Here is a 24725-nt window from a genome sequence, read left to right on the forward strand (position 1 = left end):
TTTGGAGAGAGGCAGCTACTGAGCGTTGTTGATTGGTTTGAAGTCCTGCTGACACTCCTTGATGCCAGAAAAGTTACTGATTGTACTCAGAACGTTGTCGGCTTTCTGCCCCGTTTGACTGTACACACACATACCGGTCCATGCACTCTAAAACAGAAGCACATGCTCAGTTTTTGCACATGCATAACGCATGCACATATTCATGTTCAGCCAAGTTACAGGTTCTCTCCTGGCTGGTACTGAGGCTCTGTGGAGGTGAAGTAATCCTCCAGGAAGCCCTGCAGATACTCGAAGGTGGGCCTCTCCTCTGGTTCTTTTCTCCAGCAGGTCAGCATCAGCTCGTGCATCGATTCGGGGCACTCTGCAGGGCACGGCATCCTGTAGCCACGCTCCACTTGGTCTAGCACTTCCCGGTTCACCATACCTGAGAGAGCAAAAAGAGATATGAGATTAGAAACACATTATCACAGTTTGAATCAAATAATTGTGTATGACGAATGCATTCCAATCTTTCAGCTGTTGGACGGGCGGAGAATGACGTCAGTGCTGGAGTTGCTGATAAAAGCACTTCCACAGATAAAAAGGTTAGCTTCCCAGAAGGAAACAAGAGCTGAGTAAATGTCCCTTGCCCGGATACGGCACTCGGCCTTTGGTGGCCAGTTCAGTCAGCAGGATCCCAAATGACCAGACATCAGATTTAATGGTGAAGCGTCCGTACAGAGCAGCTTCAGGAGCCGTCCACTTGATGGGAAACTTGGCTCCTGCAAAAAAACAAGTTTGCTTAAATAAGATCACTGAAACAAAGGCTATATCTAAAAAGATCTACGCTTCCTGGAGGCTATCACCTTTTAGCTTTTAGTTGCCATGTGAACAGCTGAGTAGCTTACCTTGCCTGGCAGTATATTCATTATCCTCAATGAGGCGAGCCAGACCAAAATCAGCCACTTTGCAAACCAGGTTATCTCCCACCAGGATGTTAGCAGCTCTCAGGTCTCTGTGCACATAGTTCATCCTCTCCACATAAGCCATCCCTGAAGCAATCTGAGAAAGAAACAAAGCTTTGTGATTTTCTACACTGAGGGAAAGCAATATACATATCATAAAGAGCAAGGGTTGTAGTAGTAGAATATTTGTACTGACCTGAGAGGCCATATCCACCAGCTGAGGGAGGCGGAGCATCTTACCCATGTCCCCTTTCAGGAAGTCCAATAAACTCCCTGTTAGCAAGGACAGATAATACAGGTGAGTATCAATGTTGGAGCAGTTGTGGTCATTATCTGGACATTTTCAGCTTTTATTTAGAGTTAATTTCCTTATGTGTGACAGCATGATATCTTTAATTTTTAATTTTTAATTAGAAAAAAATCTTCTGTACACAATTAAGTGTATTTAATTTATTTTGGTTTTGATCAAATTTAGCATCTTAAGAATATATTTGTCTTTGCATGCAGTAAACCCATCATACTGCATCTTAGATTGGTTTTGATTTCGCTCCCTATCCTCCCAGTCATGCAGGTTTTTCAGCATTTCACCAGTAAGCCTCCATTCCAGTTTACCTCAACCTCATTAATGAAGGCAGTCAGTGCTGAACTAATCTTCACATTTACTCAAAACACCATTTCAACAACGCTATAATGAGTTGAAAAGATATCATGAAATAATACTATTTGTTTCCTGGCCCATACTGTGAAAGTATAACAAGTACTAGTACTTTTTTAAAGTTAACGTGTGAAATTGTCCATGCTGACCTTGCCCCATGTACTCAGTGACGATGTAGATCGGCTCCTCAGACACCACAGCGTAGAGCTGAACCAGCTTTTCATGTCTGAGTTTCTTCATGACCTGAGCCTCCTGGAGGAAGGCCTCGGGGGACATGGTGCCGGGCTTCAGAGTCTTGATTGCTACCCGTGTTGTACCGTTCCATGTTCCTGATAAAAGAAACACAAGTTGTGTGTGTCAATAATTGAACTCAAATCAATTATCAACATTCAGCTCAGCCATTTGAACATACATTAGCCACACCTGATTGATTTTACCTGATTAAGTTTTCATTGATGCAACTTTGATTGGATCATTTGGCATGCTAACCAGGACCATGAAACACAGTATTTTCTCTAATGAGTGCTGATGGTAAAGATTTTGAAAAGTAAGACGAGGTAAAAAAGTCATTATGCTTTAATATTTTACTTCAAGTGTATCTTAAAACTTCATCTTTCAGTGAGCAATAAGAGCAATCTTCAACAGCTGCCTCCTCAGAGAGAAAGACACCAGAAGCACTTTTTCTTCTCCTTGTTTTCAGGTTTGGAGATAAGGGATTTGTTTAAGAAACAGATGAAAGTACGGCTTACCCATCCAGACCTCTCCAAAGCATCCTTGTCCAAGCTTGAGGTCAAGACGGAGAGACTCTCTGGGGATCTCCCAAGCATCCTTGGCTAAGCCCTGAGTCTGAGGCTTCAGCACGGGACAGATCTCTGTTAGACTGTGACACAGCCCATCAGCATGCTCTGAGGAACACAAGGGAGGGAATGGAATCAAAATCCAGACTCCATAGTTACCACAAAATATTGTTCTGATAGTGTAGGAAACAAAGGGAGTGATAAACTGAATGGACGAATGAAAATATGAGTGTGAGGATCGTTTTACTCATCCCTGTAATTGCCAGTGACTCACAAAGGGAGTGGATGTGAAAGGAAAGTGTTTAATTGGTGGTGAACTCACTGCGATAGTGGTTGACGAGCTGCTGCAGGGTGCTGAACTGCGTGCGTGACGTGATGTAGAAGCCTCCGCTGTCCAGCTTCCTGATCTTGTAGTGCTTCACATTCAGCCCTTTGGTGTTGTCATAGTCCAAAACTGACAGACAGTAGGCACCTGGAAAGAGTAACAAAGATGGAAGAATGCATTATAATATTTGAGTCTTTAATTTGAGCCTTTGACATAAAAAATAAAACTGAGGGCAAATTAAGGTGGATTATAAAATTGTTTGCATGGATATAAAAAGGCAAAATTGGATTTAAATTGAATGGACAATGTACTCCTTACACCACCAGAGGGCAGTGTCGCTCAAGTGAAAAAAACAGTCTGAATCACAGAGTGACCCAAGGCGATGCCTCCCCCTTCTTTTAATGTTTGAACTGGGCGATATGGCCCGTGGTTGTACAGCCTCAGCTCCACACTGACCTAATTCTGTCTGGCTCACCCACCCAGTACCTCCACACTGTTCCTGCTCATCCATCTAGTCCCTTCCCTTCCATCCCTCCCCACCCTGTCCCTTGTCTCATTCTAAGCAGAGCTCATGCTGTATACATATCCTGTAATAGGAACCAACACAGAGCCAGCTGAACCCACAGGGATTGTGCTGCAGCAGCAGAGCAGCTGCCTATCAGAACTATCTCCAGACTGAATCCCACAGGCGTCACATCCAGTCCCCCCCCCCCCCCCCATCTGCCTGATTCGTCTCCTCTGTACCCACACTGCCACACAGCTGACACGACTCAGCAGGACGCACAGTGAACAGCAGGGTATCATGTCTTACTGCTGGAAAGAATTTGCTTTCTTCTCCTTGTTACGTTTTTAGTCAAACATGTCATGAAATTCAAACCGATCTTCATGCTGAGATTTGAATATTTAATAAAAAAGTTCATTAAAAAAAGGAACACGAAGAAGGGTGCCATAGTTTTAAAAAAAACCCTGAAAATTACTATACACTGGTGTAAAGATAAATTTGGAGCAAGTATGTTTTTTACTAACTCACAGGACAAAATGTTCTCTGGGTACGGGTGGTGATGAGCACCATTTAAAGAAATCCCTGGGCTGTTGGTGGTTAACACCAAAACCCATAACACTCACAGAGCCCCTTTAGCTTAGTTATAGTGTATCATAATGCTGGATATCATTGTGTGCAACACCTGAATTCACTAAAATGTCAAAATCCTTTAGTTTTAGAATGAGAAAATCTTACTGTCCATGGCAAGATGATGGAAATTTGTCTTAGTTTGAAGTATATTAACATGATTTTTGTACAAAGTGTATGAGTATTTATTGTCTAAACAAAAGCATCTGCACAATAATCTTGCCAAATTAAAACTGTCTAAATTATGTTACGATTCATGATATAATATTTAAGTATTTGGAGCCAACTTTCAATATTTGATGCTATAGAAACATTTGGTGAATACAGCCTTACTGTCTAGAGAGGCAGAGTGAGTGACAGGTTTTTTGTATAGAGGTCTTCATCAAACTAACCTTTGGTGGTCTCACTCTCTCTCACCAGGAAAGTCCCTCTCCTGTTCTCCAAACTCAGCAGCAGCCTTTCAGAGTCGCGGCGTGTGATTTTGCCAAAGTACCACCTGGTGAGGTTGAGACAGAAAACACGGGACACACGGGAGCAGGTTGGTGAAGGGAGGAAGATGCGTGTGGGAGGAAGAGAAGGAATGATTAAGCGAGGGTGAGTTGTTTCTCACAGTTTTAGAAAGTTTAGTGATATCAGATGCATTCCTGCATACTAATGCCTACAACAGCTGCTTACCTGGACTCTAGAGTCAGTCTGAGATGACTGGAGAGGAAGGAGGCAAAGGCGAGAAATGGAGTTGTTATATAAGATTAGTTTGTGGTATCTTACGCAAGCAGGTTAGCATGTAAAGAAAAGCAGTGCGTACCCTCAAGGGGTAAAAAGCAGTAAATGTATTACAGTGGATAAATGAAGAAATGACACTTTGGGAAATATGCTTATTTGTAATTTTTGCTAAGAGATAAAAAGATTTTACCATTCAAATCTTTGTATGTTACATATGAAACTAGTTAGCTTAATGTAGCTTAGCTTAAAGATTGGAAGCCTGGGTCCGTCTGATGTAAATGTGCAGGACTATTTCTTGGCTGGGTGCAGTGACTTCCATGTTTTTAAATATTTCAGTTTTTCTTCAATTTATTCATTTGTTTGTGCACTGTAAAGGTTCTAGTAGTCAGATTTCATTATCTTTAGACAGAGCCAGGCTAGCTGTTTCCCTCTGCTTCCAGTTTTCATGCTAGGCTAAGCTAACTGGCTGCTGACTGTAGCTACCAATGTGGTGTCAATATCCATATTTCCCAAAATGTCAAACTATTTCTATAAGTGCTGAAACCTCATTCAGATGAAAAGCTAGAAGATACTTAAATACATATATTCAAGTGACAATTCTGTCACATGCTTCACAGATAAAAGAGACAGGGCAAAAAGAAAAAAGCAACAAAAAAAAGCAGGGTTTTTACTCTTCTGCCTGGATGGAGTCGGATGGAGCCACATAATTGCTGGGGATGTAACCGCTCTCTCCGGTGGTCAGGGAGCGCGCCAGCCACCAGTCCCCCTCTCTGCAACGATGGAACGATAACACACATCTTCACAGAGGCTCATAACACATCCACAACACAAAAAACCCCACAAAAAAACAGCCTGTGGATTTTAGGGCCAGTGCTTATCAAGTGTCTCAGAGTACAAATAAATCGATGCTGATTACACACTACAATAGTTTAGATTAAGTAGTTCCAACAGTAATCGAGCTCTTGGCTCTTGGAGAAGCTTGATAAATGCAAGCCCAAGGTAGCTCTGCTAATATGTGGGAGTTAAATAATAACAGAAAAAACATGCATTCATGGAGATATGACAACAGGAGGGATGGTGCTTGTGTGCTACAGTTTATCAGGGAGTGAGCGAATGTAGCTTTGCAGCACCGAATCAAGGGCGAAATGTTGGTTTGTTTTGCTTTTGTTTTCCTTCAAGTTGACCTGAGATGGTTATAGTGCTGCAAGGCTGCGGGGCAAACTTCCCTTTACTACTGAGGGTTCATGGACAGAGTTATGTGGTTTGTGCCTTTCTAGTTGGAGTGGTATTACAGTGCACAGGAATGCTTCAGGTGACACAAACACACGAGGCAGACAAATGGCACATTCAAAATACAATTCCAGAGAAGCTTCACAAACCTGCAGTTCACCTTCCTCCTGTAAAAAATGTGACGGTATGTGGTGAAGAAAAAGAGAAAAGAGAGATGAAAGGGAAATGATGAAAAAGAAGAGAGTTAAAGAAACACAGAGAGCATGTTATGATCAAGGCAGAATAGCACAGAGTTCACAGAGCAGACTTTGAATATAGTGCGTATGCTAAAGCTATAAATCTAAAATATTCAAACTGTTACATAACTTGGAGATAAAGTAAACACAAAAATGAGGCAAAAGGAGGTTTAAAAGAAAAACAGGGATGTGTAGACTCAGAGGGCACAGTATTATAACAAAAGCCACTGCGGGTCACTGTGCATGGCTACGCTACCACATTTAACTGGACCAATCAGACAGCTACAAGCCTCACTGACACCTAATTGGACTGTGATAACCCGTTAAGTAATCTTAGAGTTGGTTCATAGAATCTGGGTGTACTTGACCCAATAATGATCCAGGTCTTTGGCTTAAGGGGCCAGATGCAGCTATAATCCACTATTGTCCTCAGCTCTTGCCTTCTAGGTCAGCAGTTTGTAGGCAGCACTGGGGGTGCGGCACTACAGTATATGGTTCACTGCACCTCTATTGATTAATAGAGCAAGCCCCTATTTCCAAAACAAGCATGACCCCCCCCCCCCCTCCCGGCCCTCCCCTCCTGCCGTTAAACAGGTTAGATTTGGACTGCGTAACTAGGTCTCACACTGAATCTACTTCTCAGGAATTACAAGTAGAAATAAAAATAGCCGCGACCTTACTGAGGTGTACTGAGACGTAATCAGTCTCGGAGAGAGGCATTTGTGAATGAAGCAAAAAGTGTGTGCAGAAACGTGTCAGTTGACACACAAAAAAATTAGGCCCAGCCGAGGGAAGCCCGTTCCTATGGTTACAGGAGGTTTTCAGAGAGACGACAAGTGACATGCAGAGCAGCGAGTCAGACGAGTGAGCGATAACTCACAAAAGACGAGTGGAATCTCAGTCGACGTACATTCACAGTGTATATGTATGAAAAAAATGTTCTTGTGGTAGTCTGGAGTTCATTGTGTGCAAACATTGTGTGAGAGAGACGACAGAGGAGACAGAGATTGATAAGAAGAACACTGGGTGTGAATGTTTCCTGCATTTTTCTTACGTGTTGTTGACTATTTGGAGGCGTTCGCCCTTCCTGAAAGACAGATCTGAGGCTGTTCGAGACTCATAGTCATACAATGCCACGAAGGTTGTCACGCCTCCTGTTAGGAGAGGAAGAAAGGTAAGTTAGGTATACAGGTTTAAATTAAACACAAGTCTATGAAATCAAGCAAATGTTCTCACCTGCTAGTGTGATTCTGTTTGGAGAGGTGACACTATTATTGTCCACACCTCCAAACAAAGCCAGCTCTGCATTATTGCCCCCTGACTGATTGCCACCGAGACCTCCATCTATAGTAGGGCTCCGATTGGGTGTTAAAGACTGATGAGTGGAGTTGAGATGGTGGCCGCCCACCCCTCCTCCAGAGCTGAGGTTGCAATCGAGGCTGCGGGTTCGCTGGCCTGCATCCTTGGGCTTACTCTTGGATCCCCCCATTACCAAGGACTGTAGTAGTGTATTCAAGGAAAAAGGAAGAAGAAAAAAAAAAGTCTGTGAGACCGCAGATCGAGAAGAAGAAACTTAAAATTGCACTTCAAGGCACTGTAATAGATAAACTACCATACATAACAATTTACATCAAACAAAGTTGCTTCCATGTGTCATTTTTCATAGAAAACATTCACTAGAAAAATTCCTCTGAATGCCACACGACCAGATGCAGAAACCAGAGACAGACTGAGGACCACAGCCCTAAACCCACTGAGACACAGTGTTATGCAGACCTTTTGAAGCGAAACCACCCCACGGATGGTGGAGCAGCTGCCACTCCTCGGTTTCAACACAAACATGAGATCAACTTAACCCCACTGCCACCAACCGAGTGCGCACACACACACACACACACACACACACACACACACACACACACACTGAAATGTTACACATGCCTGTATGTGCATTTGTCAGACACAGATGCTCATTTTTCACGTCTCTCTTACATCTTATAGACTAAATTAATAATTGATGTATTAATGTTTTGGGCAGCTGGGGCCAGCGGAACAAGCTGTTAAAATATCATTATCACCTTATAAAGTTGAACGTGTTGAACATGTTAGCAAACAGTTGCAGACGCTGATCAACAAGATCAATCTTTGGGATTCATGTTTCTGGCCACCAGACAAATTTAAGTCTTTTAATCTTGTTTGAGTGTCCACAAACTCCTGAGGAAAAAAATATCTTTAACCATTATGCCTCACAAAGGACATTTTTGGCTTCTCATTTTTATTTTTCTGGATAATTTTGGGCTGTGTTCATGCAAATAGCATCAATTTTTCCAAGGATTTTCTATTTTATTTAGATTTTTTGATTTCAACCAAATCACTTCTAATAGGTCTATAATACACTGAATAGAAACAAAGTGTTACACCAACATTCTCAGAGATAGAAATATGTCCCCCTTAAAACCAATTAAAATTACATTTTTCGATCCCCATGCCAAAATATGACTCTTTCACGCATTCCTGCATTCTTGGCTGTCAATTTGGAGCCTTGGCTTCAACATGGTAGTTTTTTTTCACACCAGATAATGCCATTTAGCTGTATTTAGCCTATGGGAAAATACAATGCAGTGTTTCCCCAGTCCTGCTCGTCCTGTATTATGAAGCACAGCAGACCAGTGAAAAATGTGATTGCATCCAAAATGACCTGGATGTGTTGGTACGGGTGTCAGAGTGTGGTACGTATGTGTATATTGAATAAAATGTCTGTGTGTGAGTGTGTGTGTGTGTGTGTGTGTGTGTGTGTGTGTGTGTGTGTGTGTGTGTGTGTGTGTGTGTGTTTGTGTCAGTGTGTATATAATGGAGAATCTGTATTGTCCTGCATTTATAGCATTATGTCTGAATCTCTCTCTCACACACACATGCAACCACTTCCACTCATGCATCCACTCACTATCACACATGCACACACATGTCGTCAAACTCAGTAGAATAGAATATAAAACACTTTAAACATGCAGGACATTTACTGTATAATTCATAGTCGGTTATTGAGCTTTGAGCATAAAAAAACAGTAAGTAAACAAACATTTAAAGGGTTAACATCCTGAAAATGAATGAATATTTTATAGTTATTATCAGGACTGATGTTGGTTAAAAAAATAAAATAATTGAAAGTGGAAAATAATATTAGTTTATAACATTTTTATGGCAGTCTTTTGATGTGGACATTTTGACCCTAATGAGCCGCGTGTGCTAACGTTCTTGCTAACGTTCCGTGATGATCAAATTAAGACGCTGCACCGAGATCTTATGAGAAGAGCCTAAAAGGTCAAGAGGGCAGTTTGGGATCATTGTAGCATTTCACTGTGTATGTTCCTTTTTAAGCTTCTCCGGCGCCTACTTAGGCTCATGAGGTAGCTCTAATCACAGCTTAGTGCTGGAAATCATCACACTAAGCCAAAGATAATTTTAGGGACTCAAACCCTTGTTATCACGGTTAGATATAACCACAGGGGGTCTGCTATGAAATGCTAATTTACAAAAAACACTGGAGGTGGGGTGTTTTGGGAAGCCCTCTGATAAGCAGATGAGGGTCAGAATGCAAGTGTGTGGTGTCATGCTACTCAACCTTCAGCTGATATCCCCTCGCCTCACTGCTGCTATTTCACAAGTCACGCATCTGTTGGATCTAATACTGGACTCCGCCAATACATGAGGCCACTTCCATTCACAAGCAATGACAAGCTAATACACAGACAAGGGGGCACGTCTGCCATCAGAGCGATGCACTGACATATGGTGGAAAATGTGTGGCACAAATACGAGCACAGTTCGCTAACCACGCAAGGGAAATTAGTGAAGCTGTCACTGGTACTTGTCGGCCATTTTGGATGCCTCCCTGTGTCCCCCCCCCCCCCCCACCCTTTTTTTTATTTCCCAACAGGATAGCAACCTGCTGGGAGAGAGGGAGCAAAAGCAACACAGGGGACATACTGCTGTGTTTTCAGTCCTTTGAAGAGATTCCTATAGATGTACAGTATGAAACCTAACATGGGTGGGGGTGAGTTGGGGCAGGAGGAGCGGGAGGAAATTAGGAAGCGAGAAAGGGGTCAATGAGGTCGGACAGCCAATATCTCCCTTCGGGGCATGTCTGCATAAAGGGGGTCGCATCCCAGCATTGCAGCGAGCGTAGCAGTGCGTGCAGGTTAACACGCAGACACAAGAGGGCAGACACAAAGATGACGGGTGGCTCGGGGAATTGCTCTTTGTGTGTTTTGTGTTCTCCCCGAGAAGACCGGGCGCATGGTTAATAAGCCGTTTGAGGCAGAGCAGAGCAGAGATGCCGCCTCTGTCATCTCCAATCGCTGGTCGTGTAAAAGCCTTTCCTGCTCCGGACAAATGACACTTAATGAGATCACTGAGATATGCTTAAATAACATTATATGGACAGTGCTTATAAACTTCTGCATTCTAAATATGCTTGACCGATTCAACAGCAGCTGATGAGGTTAACAAATAAAAATAAACAAATTTTAGCCTCTCGCTAATTTTAAGCTTGAATAGAATTTGGTTCCTTTGGCCAACAGCGTCCTAATACTCTAACCCAGACTGTGTACCCAGACAAATACGCTGAATACTCACAGCAAAGGGGAAGACTGAACCGAGTAAACATGAAACAGAGCATTAAGGGAGTCTCGGGCCTTTCTTTACACTCCGTTTCCAACAAAGCATCTTTTGTCAGCTCACAGCAGGCAGCATAAACAAGACAGAAGTGGCCTGTGGCTTGTGGGCTGCCAGATCCTAGCGTGTTTAAGCTCTAACAGCCAGTAGGAAATATGGAAATGAAGGAAGTCACGAAGCCAAACAATGTCATGTTTTGCTGAGGAGAGTACGTTGTATCATCTGCGGTAGCTAATAACGAGAGTCTGAGCCCGGCCTTATAGCGCTGAGGTACTGTAACAAGCACCTACTGTCTAGCTGGCAGAGCTGCATTAAAATCCCTCTGGCGAGGCGGGGGTGTGGCTGGGGTGGGTGGGTGGGGGATTTGCTTAATTATGCATAAGATCTGGCAATGAATTACAAATCCTTCAAGTCTCATGGGCTTTGGTTGAATGGGAATAGTCTTTTAATATTGCTGCTGGGGCTGTTCTCCCCCCCTCCTACAGGATGCAGTATATCCCTATTTTGCTTGCTTCTTCATTTCATTTGAAAAGAAAACAATTAGAATATCTGAATGGTATTCTCTCATTGATATAATAGAAAGAATGCGGTGTTGTTCTTCCATTAACAGGCTCAGCGACAGACAGGATCATGACTCTGGTCGACGACCCCCCCCCCCCCCCCCCCCGACCCCACACACCAACACAGCCTTTGTAATGAAGTATACTATGTTCAAGCTCATTTAAAAAAAAAAATCTTTTCATCTTTTGGGAAGGATCAAACAGTCATGGACATCAAAATTGAACAAGCTTGCTTCAGATGTTATGCATGCAAGCTTAATGAGAAGAGACTACGAAGCTGAAACTAACTCAGCAACAGTGAGAGAAAGACAGTGAGACTCTATGTGAGGAGGCATGTTAAGACTCGTATGTTGAGATGACAGCTACAGTAGACCCCCTCTCTTCAACCTCGTAGTGCTTGTTACTGTTGGCCTGTGGTCAAATACATGGATTGGGCATGTTCTGACAATCTACCTTCAGTCTTTAATGCCCCGGGCAACAGGTTAAAGGTCACAATTAAGCTTAAGCTGCAACAGTATCATTACAACAATGAAACTGTTGTGTTAACACTTCGTCACATTGTAGGAATAACAAGTTTTCCAACTTAGTAAAAGTTCTTTCATCTCTTCTGGTTCACCACCGGTGAGGATGGATCAGTGAAGGCAAGCAGCATGGGATTAGTCTTTAAAAACCTCTGCGTTTTTCTATGACACCACCTGAGAAAGATGAAATACCTACAGAAGATTGATGATGTAAAAGGAAGAAAAAAAAGATTCCGCCCTGTCTTATTTATCATTTGGATAAAAAGGAAAGAGTTGATCTCTAAAGTCATTTTCTAACATGGTTCTTCTTAGTTAAAGCTGCAAAGCTCCAATCTGTGCTCAGCAGGGGCGGAGCTGGAGGGGGGGGGGCGGTGTTTGGTGCTTCAGCCCTGAATATTTTCTCAGACTATTTTTTTTTTTTTAAAGTCACTTTTTCTGAACAGTGACTTCCACCTGCTACTGACTAAATCTGACTGAGTTTATACCAATTTTTATTAAGAGTGAAACCTCTGAAGACATTTCAGTTGAGGCAGTGTTACAGAGTGAAAAGCAATTAAAAATGTAAAAATTAGTATCAAATATCTAAAATCTAACTCCTTATATTATCTATAAATGTTGTGTTTTTGGAAAATTGTTGATAAGGACCAAAATAAATCACTACTCCTAATACTAATGTTTGCAGTAATTATAAAATGCATGAAAATTTAATTCTGCACATGTTAAAAATTCTCTGGGCGCTCTGGGCTTAACCCCGGATCTTGTCGACTCCTAAATCCGCCCCCTGGTGCTCAGAATATAAAAATGACAACCAATCAAGTTCCACCTTTTCTGACCACGTCATCTCACTGCTGGGCAACTGAGGTTAGAGGACCTGAAGTGTTTATCATGTTCATGGTCTGCAATCAATCTTAAATTTGAGATTTCATCAGAGACAGTAATGAGGTATCCATCCAAATGTAATGCAAATTTTTTCCGAATTTCCATCCATTCCGTCCACTGCGGCATTTGAGATATTTAGAGTCGGTTCATCAGGATAAACAGCTATTGACGTTACTCTTCCAGCTGGCGCCATTTAACCTTTTGAGAAGAAGCGGGCGCAATCAGTTAAAATGCATGAAGAAATACATCGAGAACGTCAAGGAAAATATGACCTTTCTACTTGTATTTGAGGGATGTTGACATTTTACTCACGTGTTTCATGTACGTCATGATTTATTCACTAAATCTGTTTTTAGTTTTTATCAATACGCTGACTTCTCCACCTCAGCCGAGTATAATAACTTTTTTTGTGATATTTGGACATTTTTTTCAATTATCCCTGAATGTTGCCACTGTATCGAACACACTGATGAATATTTAGCGTCTATAGGCTTCCTGTGTACGTGCTCCCAACAGGTGCCAGACTGCACAGAGATAACATCCTGTTTTCATTGCATTTGCATTGCAGACATCAAACGTTTAAAATGGTGTGTGCTGGAGAATGTGACAGACTGTATTCACTCATAGTTAAAGTCAGAAAAAGTGCAAAGAAACTCCATTACACCCTGACTCCACTGTAAGTTGAGGCGACAGCTGATAAATCCAGCTCTTTTTGTTTTTTTTTAAGTAGGAGTGATGAGGGAAGGGAAACTGATATTGTTCAGGGGATAGGAAGTATGTGTGTGTGTGTGTGTGTGTGTGTGTGTGTGTGTGTATGGGGAATGTACGCACGTGTGTCTGCGCTTGAGTGGGCGACTGCATGTGCTCCTAATGTCAGCCTTGCTGGATGTATTCCTTCATCTTAATACTCTCTATGTAATTACTACGGGGAGGAGGAGGAGGAGGGGGGTGAAAGTGGGGAGGCTTTGGCTCCTGCGTCACCATCCGCCAATCGTAGCATAATCCAGCCGTGCTTGTTCTGTCCAGATTATCAACATCTATTTCCTAATCGTATCCGCCAAACGCAGTGATGACATTCCATCTGGGGCCTGCAAACAACACGGTTGCCGCAATGACAAGACAGGATAGACCGGTCGGACCGCTGCTGCTGTTACTGTTAGTCCTTCGAGCATTACTTTTATCCTGTCTCAACAAATCCATCTGCTGTTGGATAACCACAGAGAGCATTTACAACACTGTACTAGTTAGTCATGCAGTTTGATTGAGTAACTTAACACAGATAGCGTATCACAACAGGTAGGCTGTTTCCTTGTTTTTAACAAACATTGGTTACACTCAAATGTCAATATCGTTTCTCTTCTCCATCAACAGAACAGGAATAGAGGAAAGGGCTGCTTGGATGTGTTTGCACAACTGACATGTACCCACACACAGGTTTCAGCGACTGACTAGTGTCCATCAACACTTCCCATTAAGTTACCCATTATATGAATCATGGGAGAGAGCTGAGATGAAGTAACACAGCAGAGAGTCATAAAGCTTCACTTCACCCCTATTGTGTTCTTGACACACACACTGAATCAAACTTGAGCCAGAAAGCTCCTCCATGTTTGGAGGTCTGAAGGTAAACACACGCCCCCGACGGCAGGACTTCGCTGAGTCCTGGATAAAGAGTGTGTACCGATCCCCCCCTCCAACTCCCCGTGCTCCTGTCACGGACAGACACAGGGATGGGGAGGTGGTGGAGTCAATATTTACCGCTCCACACACACATACACAGACCGACCGTTGCCATGGAGGCGATTCCAAGCATTCCACAAACCAACAAACTGCACAGATGTAGGATAGTTGCACACAGACTTTCTGGGCCAAAACGTTCAGAGAACACTGCATGCCTATCTGATGAAGAAAAAAGCAAGATTAGCAGAGGCTCACTAAATTATGTGCGATGTCTGTCACTTCCTGAAAGCATTTTGGAGAAAAACAGAGTGGTGGGGGGTTGGGTAGAGAGACAAAAGGAAAGAGAGAAGGAGAGAGAGAAGGTGAGATCACCTGAATAGATTCTTTCCATTGTGATGCTTTCGGTTATAGCACAGGAAGATCCCCATAAAAACATTGTGTTTACCCATTTTCCCAGGCTCTCTCGGGAGCTCTCAGTGCTTTGGCTTCTATAATAGGATCAGAGGTTGTGAGCCCTTATCCCTTTCACTGTGTGTGTGTGTGTGTGTGTGTGTGTGTGTACATTTCTCACCACTGGTAAAAAAAAAAAATCAGACGTATGTTCAGATCACCTTTTGTTTGCCAAACAACACAGCTAACCTGACCTTAACATCACATGACATCTCTGGACTTGTAGAGCACTGAGCTGAGCAGCTGGCCGCTCTATCTTAAACCCCGTGCTTACAGAGGAATTTTTTTGTCCACTTTCAAACAACAAACAGTGCTGGCAATGACTGCAGGTTCATGGATTTTCGGTTATCCCTTGTTCCTAATCTGAGTATGACATACATCAAATTATTTTAGGATTGAGGCTCAGTAAGAAAATATCTGGGCCATTTTAGATGAGGTGATCTGTTGGCTTTTGCAAAAGGAAGCAGCGAAGGGAGTGACCTAGTGAAACATGTATTTTGAAGGAACAGTTATTATAATCAAGTCAAAGACTGGAAATGTTGAAACAACTAGTTAGGCTTTGTTCACAGGTAAGAACATCTGCCTACCAGCACTACAACGCTAATTAGTTATTATATTAAAACGTGTTTGTTTAATCCATACAAAAACCCAAGTGTAGAAAGATCAGTGTCTGTTTGCTTTGCTGGGACGTTTCTTGGCTAGCAGCTGGCGTTTTCTTGTTCAATTTAAACAGATTAACATGTTAATTAGTGACATTTGAAGTTCTTTCGAAATCACAATAAGTCTTACACTGCAATTTTCAAAGCACCATATTTGTTTAAAGGTGAAATGTGTGTAAAAAGTACTATTTTAACTTAAATATTGTTGTGCTGCAGAGTGGTCCTGGCCTACACATCATATCCTAAACATCATACATTCACCATTTTAATATGCTTTTCAATATCAGTCAAAATAATCTCAAAATTGACATGTTTTCAAAATCATTCAGCCTGCTTTAGACAGAGCAACGCTAGCTTTTTCCATGTTTGCTGTCCTTATGCTAAGATATGCTAATTGGCTGCTGGATGTAGCCTTATATCGAATGGACAAATATGAGCAGCATTGATCTTCTCGTATAACTTTCAAAAAGAAAGCAAATGAGAGTATTTCGAAAAAGTAGTAAAATGATTCATTTAACAGAACAGAAAGAGACCCAGATGCTGTGAGACCATTTTTCATTTATTTTAATTCATCTCAACTTCCTAATCTCCTTCTTTCCACGTTCCCATGGCCGTAGCTACCATTGAGGACACCGAGGTCATGTCCTCTGTATTTTTTTCTTGAAGTTTCGTTTAATCGTGGAAGTGAAAATAGCCGACTAGACAATTATCCTTGCATCAACGGACCGTCATGTGACACGTACTTGAAGATTCCGCTGCCATGTCAAAACGAAAGTATCCGGCTATAGCCAGCGGTGGAGTGAAGCCTTGAAATCGCCAGAAATATGTTGTCTACATTTGTGAATTGGACTTGACCCAATTTAGCAAAGTGTTCATTCATTGGATGAGCCCTTTTCTCCCTTTCCCAGCAGGCCGTGCTCCATTCCACATTTTAAGTTCAAACAAAGAAAATAATATATTGCAGTGATAATTTTTAAATATACAACCATGGAAGTTGTAGAATACTGAAATAGGAGTTGATTTAAGTTGCAAAAATTGGAAATGATAAGAAAGAACTGGACCACAAGAATGACCATGACTGAGACATGCACAGCAAGAAAGCAGTATAAATACATCATGGATTAAATCGAACAGTCATATAAATTGTGGTCTTATTTTTGACCTCGGTATTTGAAAAATCCTGGCTACGGCCTTGCACGTTCCTACGTCTTCTTTGGCTCAACTGGAACCAGCTCCTCCCACTGCTGCTCCTACAATATGTCAAAAACCCACAAGCCCAACACTTCCCTTATTCCAAAGGCAGCACTGTGATTACAAATGGAGAGGAACTTGGACATGAATCATCTTCTGTACAGTACATAGTAAGAATCTGGTTGTACCTGTGATTGAGTGTCGTCACCAACGTCTGTGATGCCCTCTTCCTTGTTCAGAAGCAAACACACCTGATTTAACTCAGACCTTTGACTAACCTTCCTAGACTGGGTGTGACAGGCACGGCTTAGATGAGACAGACGGAGGACGTTACGGTCATTTCCTCCACTTAGCTCATCAGGTCTGTTACAAAACAGCTAATAAATAGCAGCACATTAACCAATAGTTTCCATTACAGTCAAACATTGTACCATTTCGTGTTTAAGAGGAAGAAAGAAAAAGAAAAAACGCATAGATTCCTATACCTAAATGTCAAATGGAAGATAAACAAATCGGGAGCAAATGAACCTCATGTTAAAATGCATGTGCGGTTTTATGGCCCCAAGGACTCTCAGCTGTTCTCGTGCCACTTGTGATGAATACAGACGCACGTCCAACAGCAGCAGCAGCTATCTCTCCTGCTGAAAAACTATGAGGCATCTGTGGTATGCACAGTATCGTGACTGCTGGGAAGAGACCCGCACATTTTCACTGTATTGTGTTGATAGTGCGATAAGCCCGCCATTGTTCCTCTGTGGTGTATTAAAGCCTAAGAATAGAAACGAACGGTTTATAACTATATTGGCGAAATCTCCTAACTTACGTCCAGGTTGTGTTGCTTCTGGGCTTTACTCCGACATTAGCCTCATATCCTTTTCTTTTTTTTTTCTCCCTCTCTGCACCCCTGCTCTGCTGCTCCCATCTAAATATGGTCATTATATGAACTGAGACTGATGAGCTGCGGTCATGTGTTCAAACAAGAAGTGGCGAAGAGAGAGAGAGAGAGGGAGAGAGAGAGATGAAGGAAGGGAGGAGAAGAAAAAGATAATCTTCAAGGGCTTTGGCTTTCTCTTCCACCTCCCCCCCAACCTCCCCCATCACCCCCCCCCCCCCCCCCCCCCCCACATCCCCCTCCAACCCCCCCAAGTCTTACTCCTCTCTCACACTATATGTCTATCCCCTCTTTTTGTGCTCTTTCACCACTCTTTCTCCAATCCTTTCAGGAGATTTCTAGAGGGAAATGGTAGAAATAAAGGATTTCAATTCCTCTGATGTGTCAGCCATAAGTCACGTGAGGAGGAAAAACATCCTCTTTTTTTTTCGCCCCCGAAGAGGTGCGGAAACAGTCCAACTGAGACAAGAGACAGAAAATGGAAGGGTCCAAAGAAAACAACGTGAACTCTTTGACTCGATGTAAAGATATTAAAGATTCAGCCTTAAACAGCACATCAGAGGAGACTGCAATATTATATAGGCCTATATATTAATGCTTGAGAGTAGCTACATGTCACCGACAGTGAACTCAAACACTGTGATAACAAACCTTAAATTCACCCTTCTCATCACATTTCAAAGAGGCAGCATTTGATCTGCTCGGGTTCACAGAGACTCCCGAGTGCCTCATGCTTCACTAACCCGGGGCTTTCACCGTTTAACTTCTCTTCTGCACAGCAAGTCCTTGCAGCACTGCAATCTACAGTAAGGCCTCACCCAGGAGACAATATACAGTATATATATATACACATGTATTTATATAACGTGTAGAAGAGCAGTTCTGCAAGTCAAATGAAACAGAAAATCCTGGATCAGAGTAGGCATAGCGACACTAAACTAAGCATGTAAACATGTTCAAATATGAGAAAGTGAGCCAGGTGTGTGCGTGTGTGTGCATGTGTGTGTGTGTGTGTGTGTGTGTGTGTGTGTGCGTGCATTGTGGCATTCCCAGGTTTTTTGTTGCAGCAGTGCGACTGAGCGCAGTCATGGTTAAGGAATGCGGAGTGGAGGACAAGGCGAGTTTCAACTGCTCTCCTGCTCACTGAGCCCAAAGCAGGAATGTACAGGGAGCAGGTAGAGACACCGTCCTTCCCAGGATGTTCAGATGCACAGGCTGCCCCGAGCCACACATACCCTCGCACCCACCCGCCCACCCCAGCACATTCCCCTTTACCGTCTGTCAGGGAAAGGGGAATGCGGCGTCAAGCGGCCACATTTCAGACAGAGTAAGAACAAAAATGCGATTCAAGGTGGCAACACATACTGCGGTTGTTCATCCTGACGCGAGAACACTGTAGAGTAGTTTATTGTCAACATGTTGAGAGTGTAATATGCTGTGGCTGATTATCATCTGAGTCTAACATTTCTGTCTCTCCATATAAACCCCTTCATTATCATTATTATTGTTATTATTATTTAAAAAATACATCCTCTTAAACAATGACAGAGGTTGTCTTTATTGACAAAACAGAATATTTAAGTGTTAAAAAAAAATGGTCTAGGCAAATCCTACAAAACATTCTCAGACACTCTCACAACATCAGTGCTCATGTGCAGATGCAGCAGTATAAATAAAGCATGGTGTATCAACATTTCTATAGCTGCTTTGGTCGGATTGAGAAAAGACACAAAGATTCCAGTATTGGAGCCTTGCTTCCTTGGAGATAGACGAATAAAGAGCAGCAGAAAAGCAAAGACACCCACTGGGGTTTGCCATTAAAATTTTAAAATGTGCCCATGTCACGCTTCATCATCAAAACATAACCGCTGCCTGCCATGACATTTCCATAACAGATTGGAGGGCGAGGCCCCCAACACTGGAGTGATTTCCTCCATCGCTTTTAAACCACCCCTTTGTTCACCAGGCCCTGATTTCAATATTCAAATGCAACTCGGCGGGGCGGTGAAGCAGCGAACAAGACGCTGCGAGGCAATCAGTAGAGAGCAGAGAAAGTTGCTGTTGTGGCTGGAGCTTTTCAGAGCACGCAGAAGGGCGGGTTCGCTAAACTGCCTCCTGCTGAGAAAGAGGAAGGCAACCTCTGCTCCGCATCTCATCCGGACTCACATCAGGACAGACAGGTGTGACTCCGGAGGTCAGATCGGACGGATCAAATAGATCCTGCACTTCCTACAACCTCTGGCAGTGACCACTAGAAAAATTGCAGGTGTGCTGGCCTGAAATCAACACAAATAGTCGTAAAGTCTCTTTTTCAGCTCAGAGATAAGTATGGTAACAAAAATGTGCTATATCACCATGAAAAATACTGAATTTTTGCTAAGAGCCAAAATGCTGATGTTTGTTGTGCTTGTTGCATCAGTGTCCATCGATTAACAGCTAAAAATAAGGAGGAGAAAGTAAGCAGATCTGGAAGCACCAATAAGTATAACGTTTTTGTTCCAAAACAGCAGACTATGAGCTGAGAAGTGAAAGTGAGAAATCACAGCAGTTGGCAAAGTAATCACTGAGTCAGTGGTATAGTTTAGCAACCTCCCACATATACTGTATATATTATGGTAATTCTGTGATATGACACAATAAAAAAAACAATATTTAACAAAGATGCTAGACCAGGAATCTAAACTACTTACAAAACACCATCATCATCTGTGTGGTGTCATCATGACCGTGGTGATTTATAAGTGCCTCGTGTGCCTCAGTGAAAGGATCTTAAATTATATTGTGCACCCACATCCCTTCACTCATATGTTGGTTAGAAAATTCTACACAATTATGTTCCTGTTATACTTGGTCGTCTTGGTCATATTGTAACATCTGCCTGGGCCAAAGGTTGAGTCTGACAGGGTCCGTCATCTCTGCGAGTACATGATCTGCATTAAAACTCCCATTTCGACATACACTGCAGCGATTCTCAGAGGATAGCGAGCCTCACGTTTCGGGGTTGGGGGGGGTGTATGGGGGGGGGCCTTGGAGGGTCAGCATGTGCTCTTCCCAGCATCTCATCATCCTGACCAGGCTTGCACAGCTGCGCCTACACAAAGCCACACATAGAGGCATCTTTCTAAATGCCAGAGACGTTTTTCCTGTCACAAGGAACGTGCACAGAGCGATGGGAATGAGGGTGTGAGAGCGATTGCTTTTCCACACAGAGGCAACAGTGGGTGGATTGAGTGGAGATGCATGGCCTGTGTCACTCTGGCCCATTCCCAGAGCAGAGGGACAGGAAGTGGCTCAGGGATCCTGAGAGGATACAAGTCGTCCTCTGTTTGTCTGCATCAAGCCACTATCAGATACTTCATTCAAATGGCCGGCGAGCGCAGGCCCCTCTGACAGAGAGCTTGGAGAGAGACTGATATGTCAGAGTGCTTCAGCTCGGCCTCCTTATTATTCAACTGGCTTTTACTGGGTGCAATGGACAGCTTTGTGACTCAAAACAGTGTAGTTACACACTTCTCTCTTGTGGTCATTAATTCCGGTAGTAATACAACATAGCGTGGGCTATAAAGTAGAATTAGGCTGGAAGTGAAACGCACAACCTTGAGGTTAATGACCAGTAAAGCGTACAGTACAAAAAAAAAGGCAGCATCAAGGTTCTACAAAACTAGGCCACTGACACATAAAGCCTAAACAGAATGAGAGAGAGATAAAGCGTGACAGGATGGGAGGGATGTGAGACCGATGGAGAGAGAGAGAGAGAAAGAGAGAGAGAACAGGTGGCACTGGCATTCCTATGCCCAACCGTATGCTCTTGAACATAGCTGGGCACTAATTAGCACCAAATCTGGGCCAGAGCGACAGAAGTTTAGTATCTGCCACATGAAAAATTCAAAAGGCTTTGTCAGTGGGAGACCATCACAAATCTCATGCCCCCCTTTTGTGTATACAATCCTTCTCTCGTTCGCTCCCTTTGGAGTGTATTGCACATCTCATTGGCAAACTGAAGAGGGGTTGACGCTGGCATCAGACAAGTGTTTTGTTTGTTAAGTACCCCAAAGCCAAAAGGGAATAATGTGTTGTTTCAACAAAGCAGAGTGGTTGTGCGCACAACCACTACTACTACAACAGCCCCCTTCTCATTTATAGTCGTCCTCCATCCTGCCATTTGTCAGCCCTCTTTTTATTCCTGCCTTCCTGACCGATAGGCTAGCTCCTCCTTATGATATCATACACAATAACAATATGTTCGATATGTCCTCCGAGCTCAGTGCCAATTAATCCTCATCTGACCTAAAGTAAAGTGGGACACTGGACGCTGGATCAAATGATGATCTCAGCAAACCGCCAGCTAGAGCAGAGTCTGTGTAGCCCAACCGCTCGCTTCGCTTCAGTGCAGTTAAATATAGAGGCAAATACACACATCACTATCAAAATGCTTGGCCCGGTTGCTTGAGAAACAGTCTCTCAATAGACCACCCATACATGTCTTCTTTCCGTCTTTCTGAATAGGTGTACAAAGGCAATTTTGAAAGTGGAAGCGACTTGTCTTAAAGCCGCTGATTCTCCCGGGGTGGAAACAAGCAGTTCATTGATGCCAGGCCCAGTGTATCACCCTGACAGACAGACCACTCCAGTCTAAGGCCGAACAAAGGGGCCAGTCCATAGCCATGTTGCCAATTAGCAGTAATTTCGGCCTCAAGAGCCACTTTCCAGCAATCTCATTGGGGCTGACATAAACATCTACAGCTTTCACTGGAGGGGCATTCATGGGATTCCAAGGAGCATTAGGTCCCCTCTGTGGAGCCTGAAATCTGGCAGTTAGAAAGTACAATGGGCCATCTCGTACCACTTTGAGAAACACTTCGCACTCGCTGGTTGGTTTGCATCTCCCGGTGCAGGGTGCATGCTAATAGGAGGCTGAAACTGGCAACATTTGTTACGGCTGTAAGGTGAAAGCATTGTATGGTCCTTTGAGACTAAGATAGATGTGTGGAATGTTTGATAGAAACAGGCAGTAATCATAGGACATCAGTTTGTTTGTCATTGGCCAAATACTAAATTTAAGGATACTGAATCCATGGGGGTATTATATGTGTTTGCCTGCCTGCTGCCAAACATCCTAATTCCTTGAGGAAACTTACAAAAAGCAAACACCGGCCAATTCTGTGAAGGATTAGTCTAATGCACTACTCATAATCAAAAAATATTTTCTTTACTTTTAAAAAAATTATTGATGCCTCTCTCAAATATGTCTCAGATGAAATGTTTCAGATTTCAGAAAGGATTACAGAGACAGAAAAAAAATAACCCAAGCTGGAATTAACTGATGGTTTATACACAATATTTAGCTTTTAGGCAGATCAGAGGGCTGGGACACACCGCAATAGTGGTACAGCAGGTTTAAGTGAGTGTGTGAGTGTGTGTGTGTGTGTGTGTGTGTGTGTGTGTGTGTGTGTGTGTGTGTGTTCAGAGACCACATTGGTTTGTACAAAGTGTTTTATCATCTCAACTGTCACGATAGAAAATGTGGCACGCGGCCACGTCTCTCACACACTGATATTTAACCGTCTGAATCTGAAACTTTGTCAATCTTGTCTAGAGTCTTAACCGGGTTTAATTTTCTAGATGAATGACTGAGTTAGCAGCCTGGCATGGAGAGTCCGGACTGATGTGTACAGTATATACAGGCCGACGAATGGTTACAGTGTTAAGACACAAGCAGATATGGAAGAGCAGGGATTGTATATATACACTCAAGGACAAGTTTTTCCTCCATAAATTACAGACTATACAATGACTTTAAGCTTTGCAGGTAATAATCTTTTCTATTATTAGTTGCCTCCACATTTGAGTCAATATTTGGTCCTTTGAGTCACATTGAGTGGGAGAGACTAATCCCGAGTATGGGACAAGACATGTCTTTAAAGCGTTTGGGATCTTGGGAGGAAAGGAAAATGTGACACACTGGGTGAACAAACAAAAATCAAGATTATTCACAGCGTGTCCGGTTCAAAAGTAAGACAGACAGACAGCATATCTTTAGTCATCACCCACTTATCTTCTCAATGACACATACAGAGTAGGTACAGCACAGCAGGTAACCCATAAAAAGTCTCACATAGCAACCAGACCTGCCAAGTTTCACCTTGTCATGTGAAGACTTGTACCCAAGGGAGCCACTTCTTCTAAAGAATGGAGGAAGTTCTCAGTGAAAATTGAACTTGATAAGCATACAGACCAGTGACTGTACAGCCTGTAACCTACAATTTAAAAAAAAAAAAGAAAGAAAAGAGAAAAAAAGCTGCAATTTGTATTTAGGAAAAGCTCTGATTGAACTCGCAGACTGGTCTAGTTGCAACCAGTGATTATGGTGGATTATGTCTGATTAATAATTATTTTTATTACTATTATTATATATGATTATTAGTAAATATCTTACATACTGAGTAATAAGTTCAGTAGAGGTCATAGAGGTGTGAAATGACAGTAAAAAATAGAGTAAAATGAGGTTTACACACATATGGTCAACACATTCATCCAACCATCATAGTAATTTGCTGCACTGTTGAGATCATTCATCTTTAATTAACCCCTTTCTGACCGCCTGTCATTACTGAAGTCGCTCGCGCTGAAATAACAAGTTTACTTACCCTGACTCGCAGGCTACTGGAGATTTGGCTTCGTCTCTCTTCTGCCCCGATCAGACAGGCTGATTTCGCATCAAACCATTAATGGACTGATTTAAGAGAGAGACCAAGAAGGAAGCTCACAGATCCTTTAAAAAAAAAGAAGAAAATAGTAAAATCAGGGCTTGGAGGGACAGCAGCAGCAGCAGCAGCAGCAGTAGAGACAGTCGGTGCCAGATCGAGAGATGAGGGATCCCATTCAAGCCGAGGGGCCCGGTGAGGTCATGACGGGGAAAGCCTCCGAAAGCAAAGAAGACATGTTTTTCTCTCTCAATCACAGACGCTAAAATCTGCTAAAATAAAGCATAAACACAAAATAACGCGCGTGTTAGAATAAAAAAAAAAAAGAAGCTATGTTTTCGTGTGGCAGCAGCCGACAGTCTGCCACAAATAAGAGCAGCAGCATCAAGTCATGATCAAAACACCGGGATGTGATGTTAGAGGCGGGCGGAGACTCTGGCGCATTGTCCGCCTCTGATTGGTGGGATTGTTTTAAT

General features: G+C 42.8%; 1 protein-coding gene across 1 annotated transcript; it reads right to left on the reverse strand.

Annotated features, from left to right (window-relative positions):
• src (v-src avian sarcoma (Schmidt-Ruppin A-2) viral oncogene homolog) lies at window positions 1–24543 on the reverse strand. Its single transcript, XM_062426773.1, has 12 exons — window positions 24193–24543; window positions 7276–7537; window positions 7094–7193; window positions 5245–5343; window positions 4243–4346; window positions 2719–2868; window positions 2349–2504; window positions 1749–1928; window positions 1141–1217; window positions 888–1041; window positions 630–761; window positions 1–424 (listed from the first exon to the last, which is right to left on the reverse strand). Exons 2-12 carry the CDS (start codon window positions 7526–7528, stop codon window positions 216–218), a joined length of 1614 nt encoding a protein of 537 aa, XP_062282757.1. The 5' UTR covers window positions 7529–7537; window positions 24193–24543; the 3' UTR covers window positions 1–215.
• Window positions 24544–24725: the final 182 nt, after the last annotated feature.

The sequence above is a fragment of the Scomber scombrus genome, chromosome 10 (assembly GCF_963691925.1).
Source record: "Scomber scombrus chromosome 10, fScoSco1.1, whole genome shotgun sequence".
Lineage (NCBI taxonomy): Eukaryota > Metazoa > Chordata > Actinopteri > Scombriformes > Scombridae > Scomber > Scomber scombrus.

Excerpts from the sequence above, each read along its gene's own strand:
- src (XM_062426773.1), bottom strand. The coding sequence starts at position 7,528 with ATGGGGGGATCCAAGAGTAAGCCCAAGGATGCAGGCCAGCGAACCCGC. Across the intron at positions 1,929-2,348 it reads CTTTGGAGAGGTCTGGATGG|GAACATGGAACGGTACAACA; the intron begins GTAAGCCGTACT and ends TTCTTTTATCAG. Across the intron at positions 1,218-1,748 it reads CACTGAGTACATGGGGCAAG|GGAGTTTATTGGACTTCCTG; the intron begins GTCAGCATGGAC and ends CCTTGCTAACAG.